This window comes from Nuphar pumila, chromosome 13 (genome assembly GCF_984573655.1).
Source record: "Nuphar pumila chromosome 13, dmNupPumi1.hap1.1, whole genome shotgun sequence".
In the NCBI taxonomy this organism is placed as follows: domain Eukaryota; kingdom Viridiplantae; phylum Streptophyta; class Magnoliopsida; order Nymphaeales; family Nymphaeaceae; genus Nuphar; species Nuphar pumila.
Genome location: NC_143261.1, coordinates 1862423 through 1878002, shown reverse-complemented (window position 1 = coordinate 1878002; position 15580 = coordinate 1862423). Strand labels below are relative to the sequence as shown.

General features: G+C 36.8%; 1 protein-coding gene across 1 annotated transcript; it reads left to right on the top strand.

Annotated features, from left to right (window-relative positions):
* Positions 1-1465: 1465 nt before the first annotated feature.
* LOC149817466 (malate dehydrogenase-like) lies at positions 1466-5282 on the top strand. Its single transcript, XM_089984789.1, has 7 exons — positions 1466-1611; positions 3391-3549; positions 3706-3881; positions 4055-4332; positions 4503-4638; positions 4761-4872; positions 4962-5282. The coding sequence occupies exons 1-7, from the start codon at positions 1569-1571 to the stop codon at positions 5054-5056; spliced, it is 999 nt and encodes a 332-aa protein (XP_089840915.1). The 5' UTR covers positions 1466-1568; the 3' UTR covers positions 5057-5282.
* Positions 5283-15580: the final 10298 nt, after the last annotated feature.

Here is a 15580-nt window from a genome sequence, read left to right as displayed (position 1 = left end):
TTGCCCCTTAAGGTTTTCAGGAGACCCACACAACAGATAAGTATCTACTATTTGCTGCGTTTTAAAAATTCAATTCACGCATCTCTACAAGAGTGAATATTATATATGTTTCATGCAAAAAAAAAAGAATATCAAAGATGCTAAACTTGCATAGACTCGATTCGACCTCAACCTGTTAAGGCCTTTGTTCAAGATCAAAAAGGCAAAGCTTTAAAAAAAAAAGATCTGTAAGTGTGTAATTTTTACACTCTTGACAAATCACGGACTTTCTCACAAAGTCCAGAAAACTCATAGGTATACACTTTTTTTTTCTTTGCAGATTGAAGCAGTGAGCCTGAAGATCCGTCATCTGAACCGAGCTCTGATACCACTGTTGGAGCAGGTGCAACAGAAGGACTCCTCAGAAGGCAGGCGGTGGATGGAACTCCAGGCTGAGAGAAGAAGAGGAAAAAAAAGGAGGAGAAGAATTTTGTGTAGCTAATTGAGGTTTGCTTTGAAGGCTTTTTATTTCCACAATTGTATTTTCTGTGTGTGTGTTCATAGGGGTCCAGTCCCTCTCAATTTATAGTCCTTCGAGTTTGCAGTCGGTTGAGAGAATCTTAAGGTGTCAAAGTTTTGATAAAGATAAACATAGTTCATTTGAAATTCAGTTATATATTTTTAAAAACCGCCTCTTGCTTATCCATGAACATGCCTTCTCATGAATAAGGTGCAGGCATATGACCACATGTACTAACAAAGGATGCATTAAGACGTTAATACTAGACACAATAAAAAAAATGGGACTATTTGAGCTCTAATTGCTTCACCTTTTTTTTATGGAAAAAAAGAACAACACAACACCTAATTGCACCTCCATACAAAGGTGGTGAGATAGAGGGAGCAACGCCCTCTTACATGTCGTGTAATGGTTGTAGATTGAGTTAGAGACGAGTAATCTTTCTTAGAGCCTTCGTTCTTTCTTCATTTATCCTGCCTTTTACTTTTGCTTCTCAACTATGGGCTTATTAGATATAGAATCTAAAATAAGGCATTACGCAACATTTACCATGTGGCAATAAGTAACCTGACCCGGTCGGGAAAGTATAGGGTATGCAGGATAGGGCAGTTAAATTTTGTTTTAGAACTCTAATTGACTGTTATGCACCTTTAATTAAATTGTAATATATCGCAAGTTATTACATGTAAAAAAGTGAAATTGGATTTGATTTTGATCCAGATACGAACTGGATCAGATCTAGAACACTGATCGAAATCCGAAAAACCTGATTTAGCTGATCTGGGTCAACAGACTCCACATTATGACCCTATTGCGAGGATCCGAATCTTAAATTAATGTATCGGACCCGAATCTGATATTCAATTGTATCCGATCCGTTTGCAGACCTGAGGTCAATGGTACGATCGTTATTTACGGACCAAACAAAGTTTTTTTGTTGTTAATTATTAAAATAAGTAGCAGTTTTCTTGCAGAAAAAGTTTTTGCGCTATAAAGGCTAGGAACGCCCTCCCCCAAACCCTCGCTTTACCATTTCTCAGGAGTCTCTGGAAGCTTCGGTCCGACGGCAATGGCGAAGGAGCCCGTTCGCGTCCTTGTTACTGGTGCAGCCGGTGAGTGATCCCTTTGATCTTTTCTTTCTTCGATCCATCTTCATCACTCAGATTCAGATCGCTCTTCCTGAGAATTTCTCGCCAGTTCCCGTTTTATTCTGATTTTCTGTCGTTGACCCAGCGTAGATCTGGAAAATCAGGTATTTAGTGCGTTTACACAATCCGGAAATGGTCGATAGATGAGTTCCGAGCTTTTCCGTAAATGTTACTCTGTAGATCTGCTAGAAATGGATTCTTTTGTGTGTATTTCTGTGATTTCCGGATAAATATCGGTTGGTTAGTGGAACTCTGTAGGATGATTTTGGTTTAGATCGCGTGATACGGTTTTGATCGTTCCGGAGTAGGAAAGATTTGGATTTTCTTCTTCATATCGATGCTTGATCTGTGCTGGAGTTGAGGATCAGGATGAGACTTCTTTTCTCGATTTTTATTTTTCCTGATAGTTTGTGTAAATGTTAATAAAGTAGTGCTTATAGTGAAACTATTGATCTAGTCCTCGATCTATAGTGACAAAAAACTCGTAAGCGGTATTTTGTAATTTTCGGTCTCTGTCTTGAATATCCGACAATAATGGAGCTTTAAACTTCTATGTTTTGTTTCTTTAAAAAAAAACTTGTATGTTTTGTGAGAGAGGAAGATAAATCGGATAAATATAATTTTTTCCTTCTTTTTATTGACGGGAAGTTCGTGTGCTTTGCTTTCCGTTCTTCACATAATAAAGAGAGTTGGTCTGTGTCCGCCGAGGAGTAAAACCCAACCGTTTGAATAAATTCTGATGCTTTATCTCTGGAAAGTTGGATGCCGTCTGATTGGCGCAGGGTATCATATACAATGCATCTCTACTTTACCTTGGCCAATAAAGAGCGTTTCTGATTTTTTAATTAAACAATTGGTTGGTTTTCCTGAAACTTGCAATAAATTCTCTCTCTCTCTCTCTTCTTTAGCTTTGTTTTTTCTATAAACAATTGGTAGTTTCTTTTCTTTAGCTTTGTTTTTTCTATATTTTAGCTTTGTTTCTTCTGTGTCTGGTTCATGGGTTCAACATTTTGTTGATGAGTATTAATGTTGATATTCTCTCTCTCTCTCTCTCTATATATATATATATATATATATATATATATATATATATATATATATATATATATATATATATATATATATATATATATATATATATATATAGTAGGGGTAGGTGCCTGACCACTTTTTGAGCCTGACCGAATGGACACCCGCCCACTGAGCATCCTCCCAGTGTAAAAAAAATGTCCTAAGCGCCGCTGTCTGGGCTGAAAAAAAAAAACAACCTGCTAAAAGTCGTTTTCTACGCCGAAGTGACCCGAGCGGCCATCACCTACTCTCTATATATATAGTTTCATAATCCTTTTATTAAATGAGGCTTTTTTCAAATAATGTTCAGAATGTTTGTATATAATATATTGTTAAGGTGTTACAGATCTCTTACAACAATTCATATTCCTCGGAAAATTCAATATACGAAGACCAATTATGTGTCAAAAATTAGGTTTTGGGTGAACAAAATTGGATTAGGTTAGATTTCTGTGCCATGATTCTTGGCAAAGCTGGTTCCTCTAATCTTAGTCAAGGCCCTATTAATCTCTTCATGAAATATGTTCTTGGCCAATTTTGAGGCTGAGTTAAGTTCTCTTGCTTTTGATATTGTCATATAGATTATAGAGTGCACTTTCATCACAAGGTTTTAGCTGATAAACTATCACCTATCTTTTCCGGTTGTTCTAACATGGAAGTTCTTGATTTCAGGTCAAATCGGTTACGCGCTTGTCCCCATGGTTGCTAGGGGTGTCATGCTTGGACCTGATCAGCCTGTGATTTTGCATATGCTTGATATTCCACCTGCTGCGGAAGCACTGAATGGGGTAAAGATGGAGCTTGTTGATGCAGCATTCCCGCTTCTCAAAGGTACCCTTTTGTCTCCATTGTAATGCAACAACAAAGTGGTTCCTTTTATGTAGGACTGCATTTTGCACGGGGGCAGATATGGGTTCATCCTTGTATGATATTTTTTTTCGTGAATATACTTGCATGTAAAGATGGAATTTTCTATTGGAACATCAGGTGTTATTGCTACCACTGATGTTGTCGAGGCTTGCACCGGTGTAAATGTAGCGGTCATGGTTGGTGGATTTCCAAGGAAAGAGGGAATGGAGAGGAAAGATGTAATGACCAAAAATGTTTCCATCTACAAAGCTCAGGCTTCTGCTCTGGAGCAGTATGCAGCTCCAAACTGCAAGGTTTCCATTCATCCTACGTCTTAACTTTCTGCTTTGCCATTGTTTTGTACTTCTTTCTTTGTTCAACCGTCATGGTTTAGATTTGAGATAGATTACCTTGGTAACAGGAGGTATAGTTTGATGTGCATTAATTTTTTGTCCGCAATTCTTTTCCTCTTTTGCTTCCTTTGCAGGTGCTCGTTGTGGCTAATCCAGCAAACACCAATGCATTGATTCTGAAGGAATTTGCTCCATCCATCCCTGAGAAGAACATAACGTGTTTGACAAGGCTCGATCATAACCGAGCACTTGGTCAGATTTCCGAAAGACTGCAAGTGCAAGTCTCTGATGTGAAGAATGCCATCATCTGGGGAAACCATTCATCAACTCAGTATCCTGACGTCAATCATGCAACTGTTCATACTCTGGAAGGGGAGAAGCCCGTTTATCAGCTTGTTGCTGATGATCATTGGTAAAAAGAAACAAATTTGTTTCTTTTCTCCTCTCATTTCTTGCTTTTTTTCTGTTCTTTTTTGCTTCTGTGTTTATGATATTAGTCTCTGTGCTAATAATTTTTTATGCTGCTGCATATGTTTTTCAAGTTCTGTGAAGAAATAAACGTTTGCATGTTTATTTTTGAAGGTTGAATGGGGAGTTTATCACTACAGTCCAACAACGTGGTGCTGCCATCATCAAGGCACGCAAGCTCTCCAGTGCATTATCTGCTGCAAGTGCTGCTTGCGACCACATCCGTGATTGGGTTCTTGGAACACCTAAGGTTGCATTTTGATTTATAAAGTTCACCATTAATTGTTGATTTGCAAGACAGAGCCTGAGTTTTATTTTGTGTCTCTCTATGGATTGCTGTGTAAATATGTCTTGTCTGGTTTTGGCATGCAGGGCACTTGGGTTTCCATGGGAGTATATTCTGATGGATCCTACAATGTTCCAGCGGGACTCATCTATTCTTTCCCAGTTACTTGCCAGAACGGAGAGTGGACCATTGTCCAGGGTGAGCTTCTTATCATGTACATCATTTTATCATCGTCAGCTTAGGGGACCATTCAGAAATTCTTATTTTTGTTTGTTGTTTCCTGTTAGGCCTCCCCATCGATGAATTTTCTCGGAAGAAAATGGATGCAACAGCAGCAGAGCTGGCGGAGGAGAAAGCTTTAGCTTATTCCTGCCTCTCTTAAATGCGAAACCTCACTCCAGGAGATGGGGTCTGTTGAACTCTTTTTTATTTGGGTCCGACTATATGGGGATGGGATCCAGAATAATGCATTTTTTTTGCGCTTTGGGTAGCGTTAGTGGCGAGTGCTTTGTTGCTGCTCTTGCTTCTCTGTTCTGTTGTTTTAACTGCATGAAATTCCAATTTTGACAACTGAAAATTTTCATGTTAAAAACCCATCTGCATTTGAGGTATGAAATATGTTCCCGGTATGTGTGCGAGCGCATGACGCACGCTTTTATGCGCTTAAAACTATTTTATTTGGTTGTGCTGCGTCTAGGTGCTTGGCTTCCTTCATGTGTATCTATGCTTGACCAGTAGATGGCTGTAGCGTTTCTCTGTAGTAATCGTGTGTAGGCTTCCGGTGATATGATGGCTTGAGTTCTATCGATCGTAATGGTTGACCTGTAGATGTCCTAAACTTAAATCAGAGTTAAAACCATGTGGGACAAGGCCAAAACTTTCCTTGTTAGACGTCGATTGATGGTATTAGTTGCCCCCGCAACAGGGCAAGAGAGCCATGTTTAGGCATTAAAACAATCGAGCTTTAAAATAATGGTCCTCGTTCGCACGCGCTGCGTTCGACCTTCACGGTGGTTTTGTTTCCGATTCCGGGTGCGTGTTGGGTGTCTCTCTCTCTCTCGGCACGCGCGCGCCCACGTACATGTATGTATGACGCACATTCGTGACAGCGATAAAAGTTCGTCTCAGATGGTTACTGCGTGTGTCGTATGCTTAACTCCATCCCAATTCCCAACTGCAGTTGAGAATGGGGACTACTCCTTGAGTAATGGAGTCATCAATTTTCACCCTTTCCTGCTGTAGTGGCTGTCACGAGTTTGTGGCTCTCAAGAACGCTTTATCTCTTTGATGCAAGTTACAGTTTTTTTACTTGACAGCGCAAAACTCAGTTGGCTTACCCTTTACCCCCAGAAATTCACCACGCTCCAGCTAGACAAAGTCTTAAATGGAAAATCCTAATTTAAAATACTAATCGATGCCCAATCAAGACCCTCCATAAAGAACTTCCAGATAAAATCAACAAGACAAGCAGGAGGTCGAGTCCATATATAAGTGACGAGTCTATCTAAGGTCGGACTGGGAGATTCTACATTTGAAATTTTAAATACTGGCATCCGAAGATTGAAACTGAAGCAGGAGACCAAGTCTAAATATAAGGGACCCTGCCTGACCTAATAAGGACTTTGCTTGAGTCGAGACTTCGACTAAGCGGGCAGCACAAGGTTGCATTTTTTATCAATTGAAGAGCCCCATTTTGGTTGGAATTAAAGAGCACACTTGGTCGAAGATGGTAATGGCAGACAAACTCTTGCTCACAAAATGGTGGAGATTCAGGTGAACCAGGACAGTGTTTTCCCGTTAATTAAGCCTAGACATGACTCTAACCTTACGTGTTAGCATATAATGTCTCAACTTTTGAGTTGCCCAAACAAGAGCCAGACATATTTTCTTCAACTTGTATTTTTTTTCATATTTCACATAGGTCTTAATGATATAATAGATAGCACATTTTTTATTCTATCATTTTCGTACTATGCAAGTAAGCATCCAGAAACAACATCATTGACTCATAGGTACAGGAGTAAAAACTTTTCTATGATGGGAGGTTTTAAGATAGGTGAACTGAAGAGGTATAGCTTAAGTCTATCAAAAGATTTCTAACATTATTCATTTCAAACAAACACAACACCTTTTTTCAAGAGCATATTGAAGCGTTCACACCTAGTACCTAGGTTGGATTAGCCTGATTTTTTTCTTGGAGTTTCTTCAATTGCTTGAATTTGGTTGGCAGAGGCATGTTTATGATGGATTTGGTCTTAGCATGAACTATCTTAATACCATTCTCACTTACAATGAAACCTAGGAGTTAACCCATCCTCATGTCAAAATTACTAATTTAAGATATTGGTTAATGTTAACAAGATAATGCAGGAGCAAAACAAAAGGTTCATCTGGATCCATTTTATATTTTGGATTCTTTTGTTACGTGGATATTAGATCATTGTGCATAATCCATATCTTTAGGATATATAGGTTTGATCAATTTAGAAGGTTATGAAAACTCGTAATTTGTTTTGTTTATAATTATGAGACCCTCTACAAGTAGATGGGAGATTTACCTGTTGGGATATGAGATACCTGTTGGGATAAGCCACACACAGTGGCAGTTACCCACATATGGTAACTTTTCCCTTATAGTATCCCTTCCGATAAACATAAGGAAAAAATAAGAAAGAAAACGATTACGTAACCGTTTCCCTTTCTACAACTACAAAAGGGTATCCATGAGTGACCCTAAGATGACCGAGCATATAGAAAAAAAACATAGAAGAGGGTTAAGAAAATTACCTTTTCTTAGCGTTTTTCATAAAAGAGAGGGAAGAGGGATCCTGCTCACCGACTGTTGAAGGAGGCTGCACTCATTAGAGGGCTGCAGTCCGACTAAGGAGTGAAGCTCGCCCTATTCTAGCCACCAGTGCCACCGCCATCGATCTGGTTCTCCGATGGCCACATCAGGTATGCTCTCCACCGCTTTCTTGCTATTTTCTGTTTGTGCGTTGGCTGACCCCAACATTGGGTTATGGACCCACATCCGACATTCATTGCGGGCTCGATGGCATTTTTCGGTGACTGTCGTCATGAGGCGACAAAGCTTTTTCGGCAGAGCAACCTCGCCATGGGGCGACATCAACGTTGCTGGCAGTTGACAGCAGGTCGCCGTGGGGCGATATGATGTCATCGGTAGATGTTGACTGCCATTGTGGGGCGACAGAGTAAGAAAAAAAAATGTTATGGGTTATTTACCTGTGGGCATCAGGCTGCAGGGTGATCAGCCATCGCCAAGGTTCACCGCCGACTTCTTTGGCCAGCATCGGGAAAGGGGTTTTAAAAACCACCTTTGCTACCTTCCTAGGCCGTTGGCAGTTGAGGGGCAATGATCGACGATGTCGTTGACAACACAAATCCATCATCGGAGTGCCATGTTAGTTGAAAATTTTGCTGGAATGTTAGCTAAATACAGGAATGGATCCTTCTATCTTTCTCTTTTAGCTTTCCTTCAACTATTTTACACAAAAGCTTTCAATTACATTTCACTGGTTTCTCTCTTCTGAAAAGCCTCTTATTTCATCTACAGGCAGGCTCTTTCAAATGGCTTTCATTGGCATTCTCATCCATGTTTATTTCTCTCTCTTGATATTTGGCTTCGCGGTTCAGAAGATATCATGTGCTTATTTTGAAATTTCAGTCATAACAATTTACTCATTATTTGTTCTGTTAAATAAGCAATTGGGATAGAGAAATCAGTTGTTGTGCCCAGTGAAATGATTAGACTAATCTTATGAAGGCCATGAGCAACTTTGGTTGAAGGGGGGGGTCTGGTACCTACATTCACTACTTCCCATGTAGATGAGTGAATGAAAGCAGAAGCTGAAGGCCCAGTGTTGGCCTTTTTCTACATAGCTTATAAAGGATGTATATGTTTGCATGCAAGAGTACCTTAATAAATTAATTTCACGGCATTATAGAAATACAGTTTCTGAAGATTCGGCAGCTATGTGTGCATCATCTAATTCTTCTTTCATTTTCCTTATCAAGCCATAGAGGTACAAGGTTATGTAAGGTAAGTAACATCCATTTATACCTGTGCTACAACTTGCCTGCATGTCACCTTTATCTTCTTCATGACACACCACTTTGAGATTTTCACAAGGGTGTGGCCGTGCATTTTCTACGACATATCACTGTGTATTGTCATAGCATAATCACGATGATGCTCCCTTTACTCCCTGTAACAACTTTAAACTTACACATACAACAACCACCTACACCGTTACCTGCATGTCACTCCACTTCCATTTCCTGCACACATCACTTCCTTCAACACTCCTAATAACCAACCCTTCAGCATCCCATTTCACCAGCATTACACTTGCCTTTGCACCATCTCCACCTACCTTCCTCAGTGCGTCTTCCACTTACACTCACCTGGCGCACCTGCACACCACCACTTTCACTTTCTTCACAGTCACCTATATGTTGCATTATACACCTGCTGCCTCCTTCATAGCACCATCAGCACACCTGTTGCATTCGCACACAGTGCTGTCACCCTACAGTGCCCATGCCACATCCTTGCATTCCCACCACCTGTCTTCACTTCACTCCCTACTACTTGCCATTTCCTGCACCTATATCTACATATCCACCTTGCACTTAACACCCACTATCACGCAATCACCACTGCACATTATCCCAATGCACTGTATCCTCACACCTTTACACCTGCATTAACCCTTCAGCATGCATTTGTCCCCTTGTGCACATCACTACACTTATATGCAGCACATTGCTACCTCAACACCCATGCCACCTTCATTCTTTGCAAACAACACTCACTTGCACTTCCACTTACACCTACACATTTTACACAACAACCTCCAGTTGATCTGATGTACCCGCTACCTGTACACCTTCACACTTTCCTACTGTCTTGTGTGCACACAACACCCCTCATCTCCTGTGCCTACATGCTGCATCTGCACTCTCCACTATCACCCATGCAATTCACATTCAGCAGCACTCCTCTACACCTTCACAACACTTACCTGCTGCACATTTTCACCTGCTGTAATTTCCACAACAACACTTGCATGCCTATGGCACCTGCATACAACACTGCACTTCTGCACCTGCTGTCATCTCCTGCACATTTTGATTGCATCAGTCATCATAGATTACATTAGCTCAACCCATGCACAATAGGTCAGCTTAGTGCCACTATGAAATTGCTCCATTTATGTATAAGTTCAACATCTATATAATACTTCAGATTCAAACCTACACAACATCTTTCCATTTATCCATCAACCACCTGCCCTGCAACACTTTAGCCTCATCTCCAGCATTTCAGAATGTATGGCACCATAACCTCTTTTCATTTACAACAGTGCCCAGCACTGCTGTAACTTCTCTACATTTGCAGCAGTTCAAAGAATTACTGTCAACCTCATCCCTACCTTTGGACATCCTCATATTACAATTTCTCATTGACATTAGCTTTGCATATGCATAGTCATATGCACTTTCTCATTGAATATATGCATTGCATTCTCATATGCATTCCATCAATAGGTATATGCGTGGCCTTAGGCAAATACATGTAAATTTTCATATAGCCTAAGGCACTATATATGCCTTCTCATGTATAGATTTTCATTAGACTAAGGTATTACATATATATTCATATATGTATTTCCTCATTAGCATAGGGCATATGCATGTGCATTTCATCATTATCACAAGCATAGCATTTTGCATATGCATTCTTCATTAGAATAGGCATAATCATATGCATTTTTGTTTTCAATATAGCATATTCCATTTCCTGTCATATTTTGCATTGTTGCCTTGAGTTAACTCATATTTTGCAAGAAAAGCTTGGAAGATGCTGATTTCTTTTCCTAGATTAGGAATGTTGATATTTCAATTTCAATTTAAGACTGTAATAATTTGATATTAATGAAAATTTCTACTTTTCAGTTTAGAATAGTGTATGAGCATATAGTTCTCATAATTGCTTGTGACATCGCATTTTTATTTTTATTTCAAAAATTCATAATGGTGAAATACGAATGACATGTGCACCTTTCTAATACGAGGTAAATAACCCTAAGTAAATGATTCACATTTATGGCCATAGTCAAAATGTGAACAATACTTAAGATTTTTATCTTTTATGGAATGACATTTGACCTTCACTTAGGTTTCTTTTGAAAATCATCATATTTTTCTGAAATTCTTTTCTTCCTTTATCAGAATTTAAGATATAAATTAACTTGAGATATATTTGTGGCCATAGTCATGGATATATTAAAAGTTAATTTTGTTTTAAATCCTATAAAGGCACAAAAATTTATTTTATTCTTTATTATAATTTAAATATAGATTAGATTATAATATATTTGTGACCATAGTCATAAATGTATTATGATTTAATCTTATTTCAATTCTATTAAAGAATAAAATTTGCTTTTAAATTCTAAACTTTAAATAAATTTCAAAGCATTCATCATTTAGAATAAAATTGCATTCTTTCTCAAATTATTTCAAATCATCTTCAAAATTCCAAGTGATTTCTGAAAATAAACTTTCAAAAGTACAAGTTTTCATTTCTAAATTCATAATCATTTTTCAATTCTTATTTATAAATTCAAATTCATCTTTTATTCTCAATTCCATCTTATTTCAAATTCCAACTTTTAATTCTTATTTCTGAATTTCATATTTTAAACTTCAAATTTTATTCAAATTCTTTATTTCCATTTCAAATTTTCAATCTCTATTTCAAATCCTGAGTTTTAATTCAACTCTAAATCAAAGTTTTGAAATTCACTTTGAGATTCCAAATCAAAATTTGAAATTTACTTTGAAATACTAAATCAATTTTCAAATTCTATTCTGATTTCAAGTGCTAAGTCCAATTTCAAAATCTTAACTTCAATTTCAAAATCAAATTCAAAGTTCCAACTTGAAATTCCAATTTAATTTTCAAGTTCAATTTTGATTTCAAACATCAAATCAAATTTCAAAATCAGTTTCAAAATCCCAATTTGAATCCAATTTTCACTTCATTTTCAAGTTCCAACTCCTAAATTCAATTTTAAATTCCAACTTCAAAAGCCATATTTCAATTAGACTTTAAGTCTAAATCTCAAATTCAAAATTTTTGATTTCAAGATTCTATTTCAAAATTCTGATTTATCATTTTCAAAGCTCCAAATCCAACCTTTATTCTTCAAATTTCACTCTTTTCCAAAATTCATTTCAAGTCTTCCTTTCCAATTCAAAATTCAAAATAAAAAACTCTCAAAATCTCAAAATTTCATTTCAACCTTTTATTTCAGTTACCATTTCAACTCTCAAATTTCCTTTTTTAGATCTCAAATTCATTTCAAATCCAAGTTTGGATTTAAAATTTCAAATCTTCCAAATCAAGTTTAAGTTCTGAACCACTTCTTCAAAGATATTTTCAGACTTGTTTCAAAATCACTTGGAACATCCAGATTTCTGAAATACTTCCAAAGCATGCATCATATTCCAAATCATCATTTTCAAATTTCATTGTACAAGCATAATTCTTTGTGCATCTAGAATTTTAGAATAATCACTTAGACAGATTTAGGCAAAGCAAAAGGCATTGATTCAATCCTTGGTTTAATTACCCCTGGTAAAGGCGTCAGGAACAGTTAAACCTTGTACCGACGAACGAATCCAGTCTTCTCATTTTTTTCGCAAATTTCAAAACAGAGGTGAGTAATTTTTCAAAATCTTTTTCAAATAAAGGTAAAGTGAGACCTTGTAAGAGAGTTTCTTCTCTTTCTTTCTTTCTCTTCTCTCTTCTTTCTTTCTTTTTTCCCTTTAAAAAGGGAAAAAGGCTGAAAGGAAAAGGAAAGGAAAGAAAAGAAAGGAAAAAAGGGATTTTTTTTTGCAATGATCACAGAAGTGGCAATCGTGATGAGATATCGTTTTTTATTTAATCGAATTAATGCCTTTGCCTTGTTTAAATTTAACTGAGTTATTATTCTTTAAATGTCAGTTTCATTTTCATGCAGCCTTAGAGACAAAAAATCATACTCAGTTGACATTAATGCATATAGGATTAAGTATGGTTTGGTAGGACCATATTGAGGAGATTTATCCATACTCACTTAGACTTAGGTCAGAAATACAACCCTCCTCAATCTAGAGATTAAATGCAAATGATGTATGCAAGTCTGTGCTTCTTTATGATTTTCAAAACTCTATTTATTTAGGACTTTACATTAGAACCATCTGATTTTTTGCATGTTAAGCATATTATAAAAAACATCCCCACCTATATTGTCCTGGTCTTCACGTTGCTAAACTGTCTTACTGAACCATAGTTCGAGAAAGAGCCTCACAACTGGACCACTCATTTGGGTTAACACCCCCCCTGCCACGTACTAAGGGCCATAGTCCAAAGTATATCGGCAGACGCTCAAGGATGTTGGGAAAACCATTACCTTAGAACCAGAGATATCATGATTGGAATCAAATGATTCAAACCTTAGAGTTAGGATTAAGGTCCTACAAGCCTTTTCAAATATAGCATTTAGAGTCAGCTTTTAGGAAATGTTGTTCTGTGCATCATTGCTTGTATAGTTTTGCTTCTTTTGTAGATATTGTCTTGTAATCCTCATTTACTTCACCTTTTCAAAACCCTGGATATTTATTTCAAAATTTCTCCTATTTCTCAAATCTAGGTATATATTTCTTTTCTCTATTTCTTCAGAATAATTTTTAAACCGTAGGTATTCTTTTTAAGATGTCCCGGTATTTCTCAAAATCTAGGTATATATTTCTCTTTCCATATTTCTTCAGAATTATTTTCTAAAACCCTAGATATTTGTTTTGAAATCTTCTTCTATTTTCTCTTTTTCCTTATTTTTTCAAAACTATTTTCAAAACCCTGGAAATCCTTTTTAAAAGTCTCCATAGGTTTTCAAAACTCTAGGTGTATTTTCTTTTCTTTCTTCAAATTTCTCTGATCATGCCTGCAATATTTCAAATATTTAAATTTTGCCATCTGTTTTTCAACTTTCTTTATATCTTTTAGTATATCTTTCGATTCTATTCAAATCTTCTGCCTTCTCGCATAAAATATCTTTCGTCAAGAGATATCCTTTTCAAAATAGCATTTTCCTTCATATTCTAGTTGTTTATTCCTCCCCACGGAGTAACAACACAATTGTCACAAATTTTGTGATGACCCAATTCCTAGTAATGGGATATCATGTTCAAATTGTCAACCTGATTCCTTCTTTGGTCAAAATTTCTCCCAAAATTCTTTTTTCTAAACATCCCATTTTTAAAGTTCTCCTATTTTCTCAAATAGCATTTTTTCAAATATTATTCTTTCTTCCCCATTATACTGGGGCATTGTTTTTTAAAAATTCATTTCAAAAATCCTTTATGCAGGCAGAATCAAACAAAATATTTCATCAATAATTTCTTATCAATCTTCAATAATTCTTCATCATTTTTTATTAAATTCTCATCAATTCTTCTTCCCCGTTTAGGATAAGGGGATAATCCTGAAAGCAGACCACATACAGCTAGCTACGATGCAACATTCAAATCATGAATTAAGAATCTTTCATCAAGAATTTTCATTTTCCAAATTCAAACCACAAGTTGAACCCTTTTCCTTCTTAAATTATGGTTCTTAGGTTGAGCCCCTTTTCAAACTAATGTCTCTCTCAAAATTGTGGTTCTTAGGATTGAATTCCTTTTGATCCAGTCTTTCATTAAAGATCCAAGCTCAATCAATCATTTTTAGATCTTTGGGTCACCCGGTTCTTTAAACAGACCTTTCGGATCAACCAATTTTTGCAATCTAACCTTCGGGTTACAATCTTCTCAAACATCTCCTAAAATCCAACTTTTAAGTTGGTCTGGTTTTCATTAAAAGTTTCGAGTTTCCACTCGGGCTTTTTTTCCTAAAAATCTAACTTTTAAGTTGGTCTGGTTTTCATTAAAAGTTTCGAGTTCCGACTCAGAATTTCTTTCCCAAAAATCCAACTTTTAAGTTGGTTTGGTTTTCATTTAAAGTTTCGAGTTCCGACTCAGGCTTTCTTTCCCAAAATCCAACTTTTAAGTTGGTCTGGTTTTTATTTAAAGTTTTGAGTTCTGACTCGGGCTTTCTTTCCCAAAAATTCAACTTTTAAGTTGGTCTGATTTTCATTTAAAGTTTTGAGTTCCGACTCAGGCTTTCTTTTTAAAAAATCCAACTTTTAAGTTGGTCTGGTTTTCATTTAAAGTTTCGAGTTCCGACTCAGGCTTTCTTTCTAAAAAATCCAGCTTTTAAGTGGGTCTGGTTTTCGTTTAAAGTTTTGAGTTCTGACTCGAGCTTTCTTTCCCAAAAATCCAGCTTTTAATTTGGTCTGGTTTTCATTTAAAGTTTCGAGTTCCAACTCGGGCTTTCTCCTTCAAAAATCTAGTTTTTAAGTTGGTCTGGTTTTCATTTAAAGTTTCAAGTTCCGACTCAGACTTTCTTTCCCAAAAATCCAACTTTTAAGTTGTTCTGATTTTCATTAAAAAGTTTTGAGTTTCAACTCGAGCTTTCTTTTACAAATCCAACTTCTGAGTTGGACCTTCCTTCAAAATCCAGCTTTCCGGATGGTCCCTTCTAAATTCAAACTTCAAGTTGACTCTCTTCAAATCCCTTTTAGTTTCCTCTTTAGGTTAAAGGATAAACCTGAGCTTCCCCTTCAGGTTAAGGGATAAGCCTGAGCTTTCTCTTTCAGGTTAAAGGATAAACCTGAACCTCCTTCTAATGAAGTATTTCTTCATTTTCCATTCAGGATAAGGGATAATCCTGAAACCATTCATAGAAGTAACACAATTCTCTATAATGGTTCATTCAAATTGTGAATCTTTCTAAGTT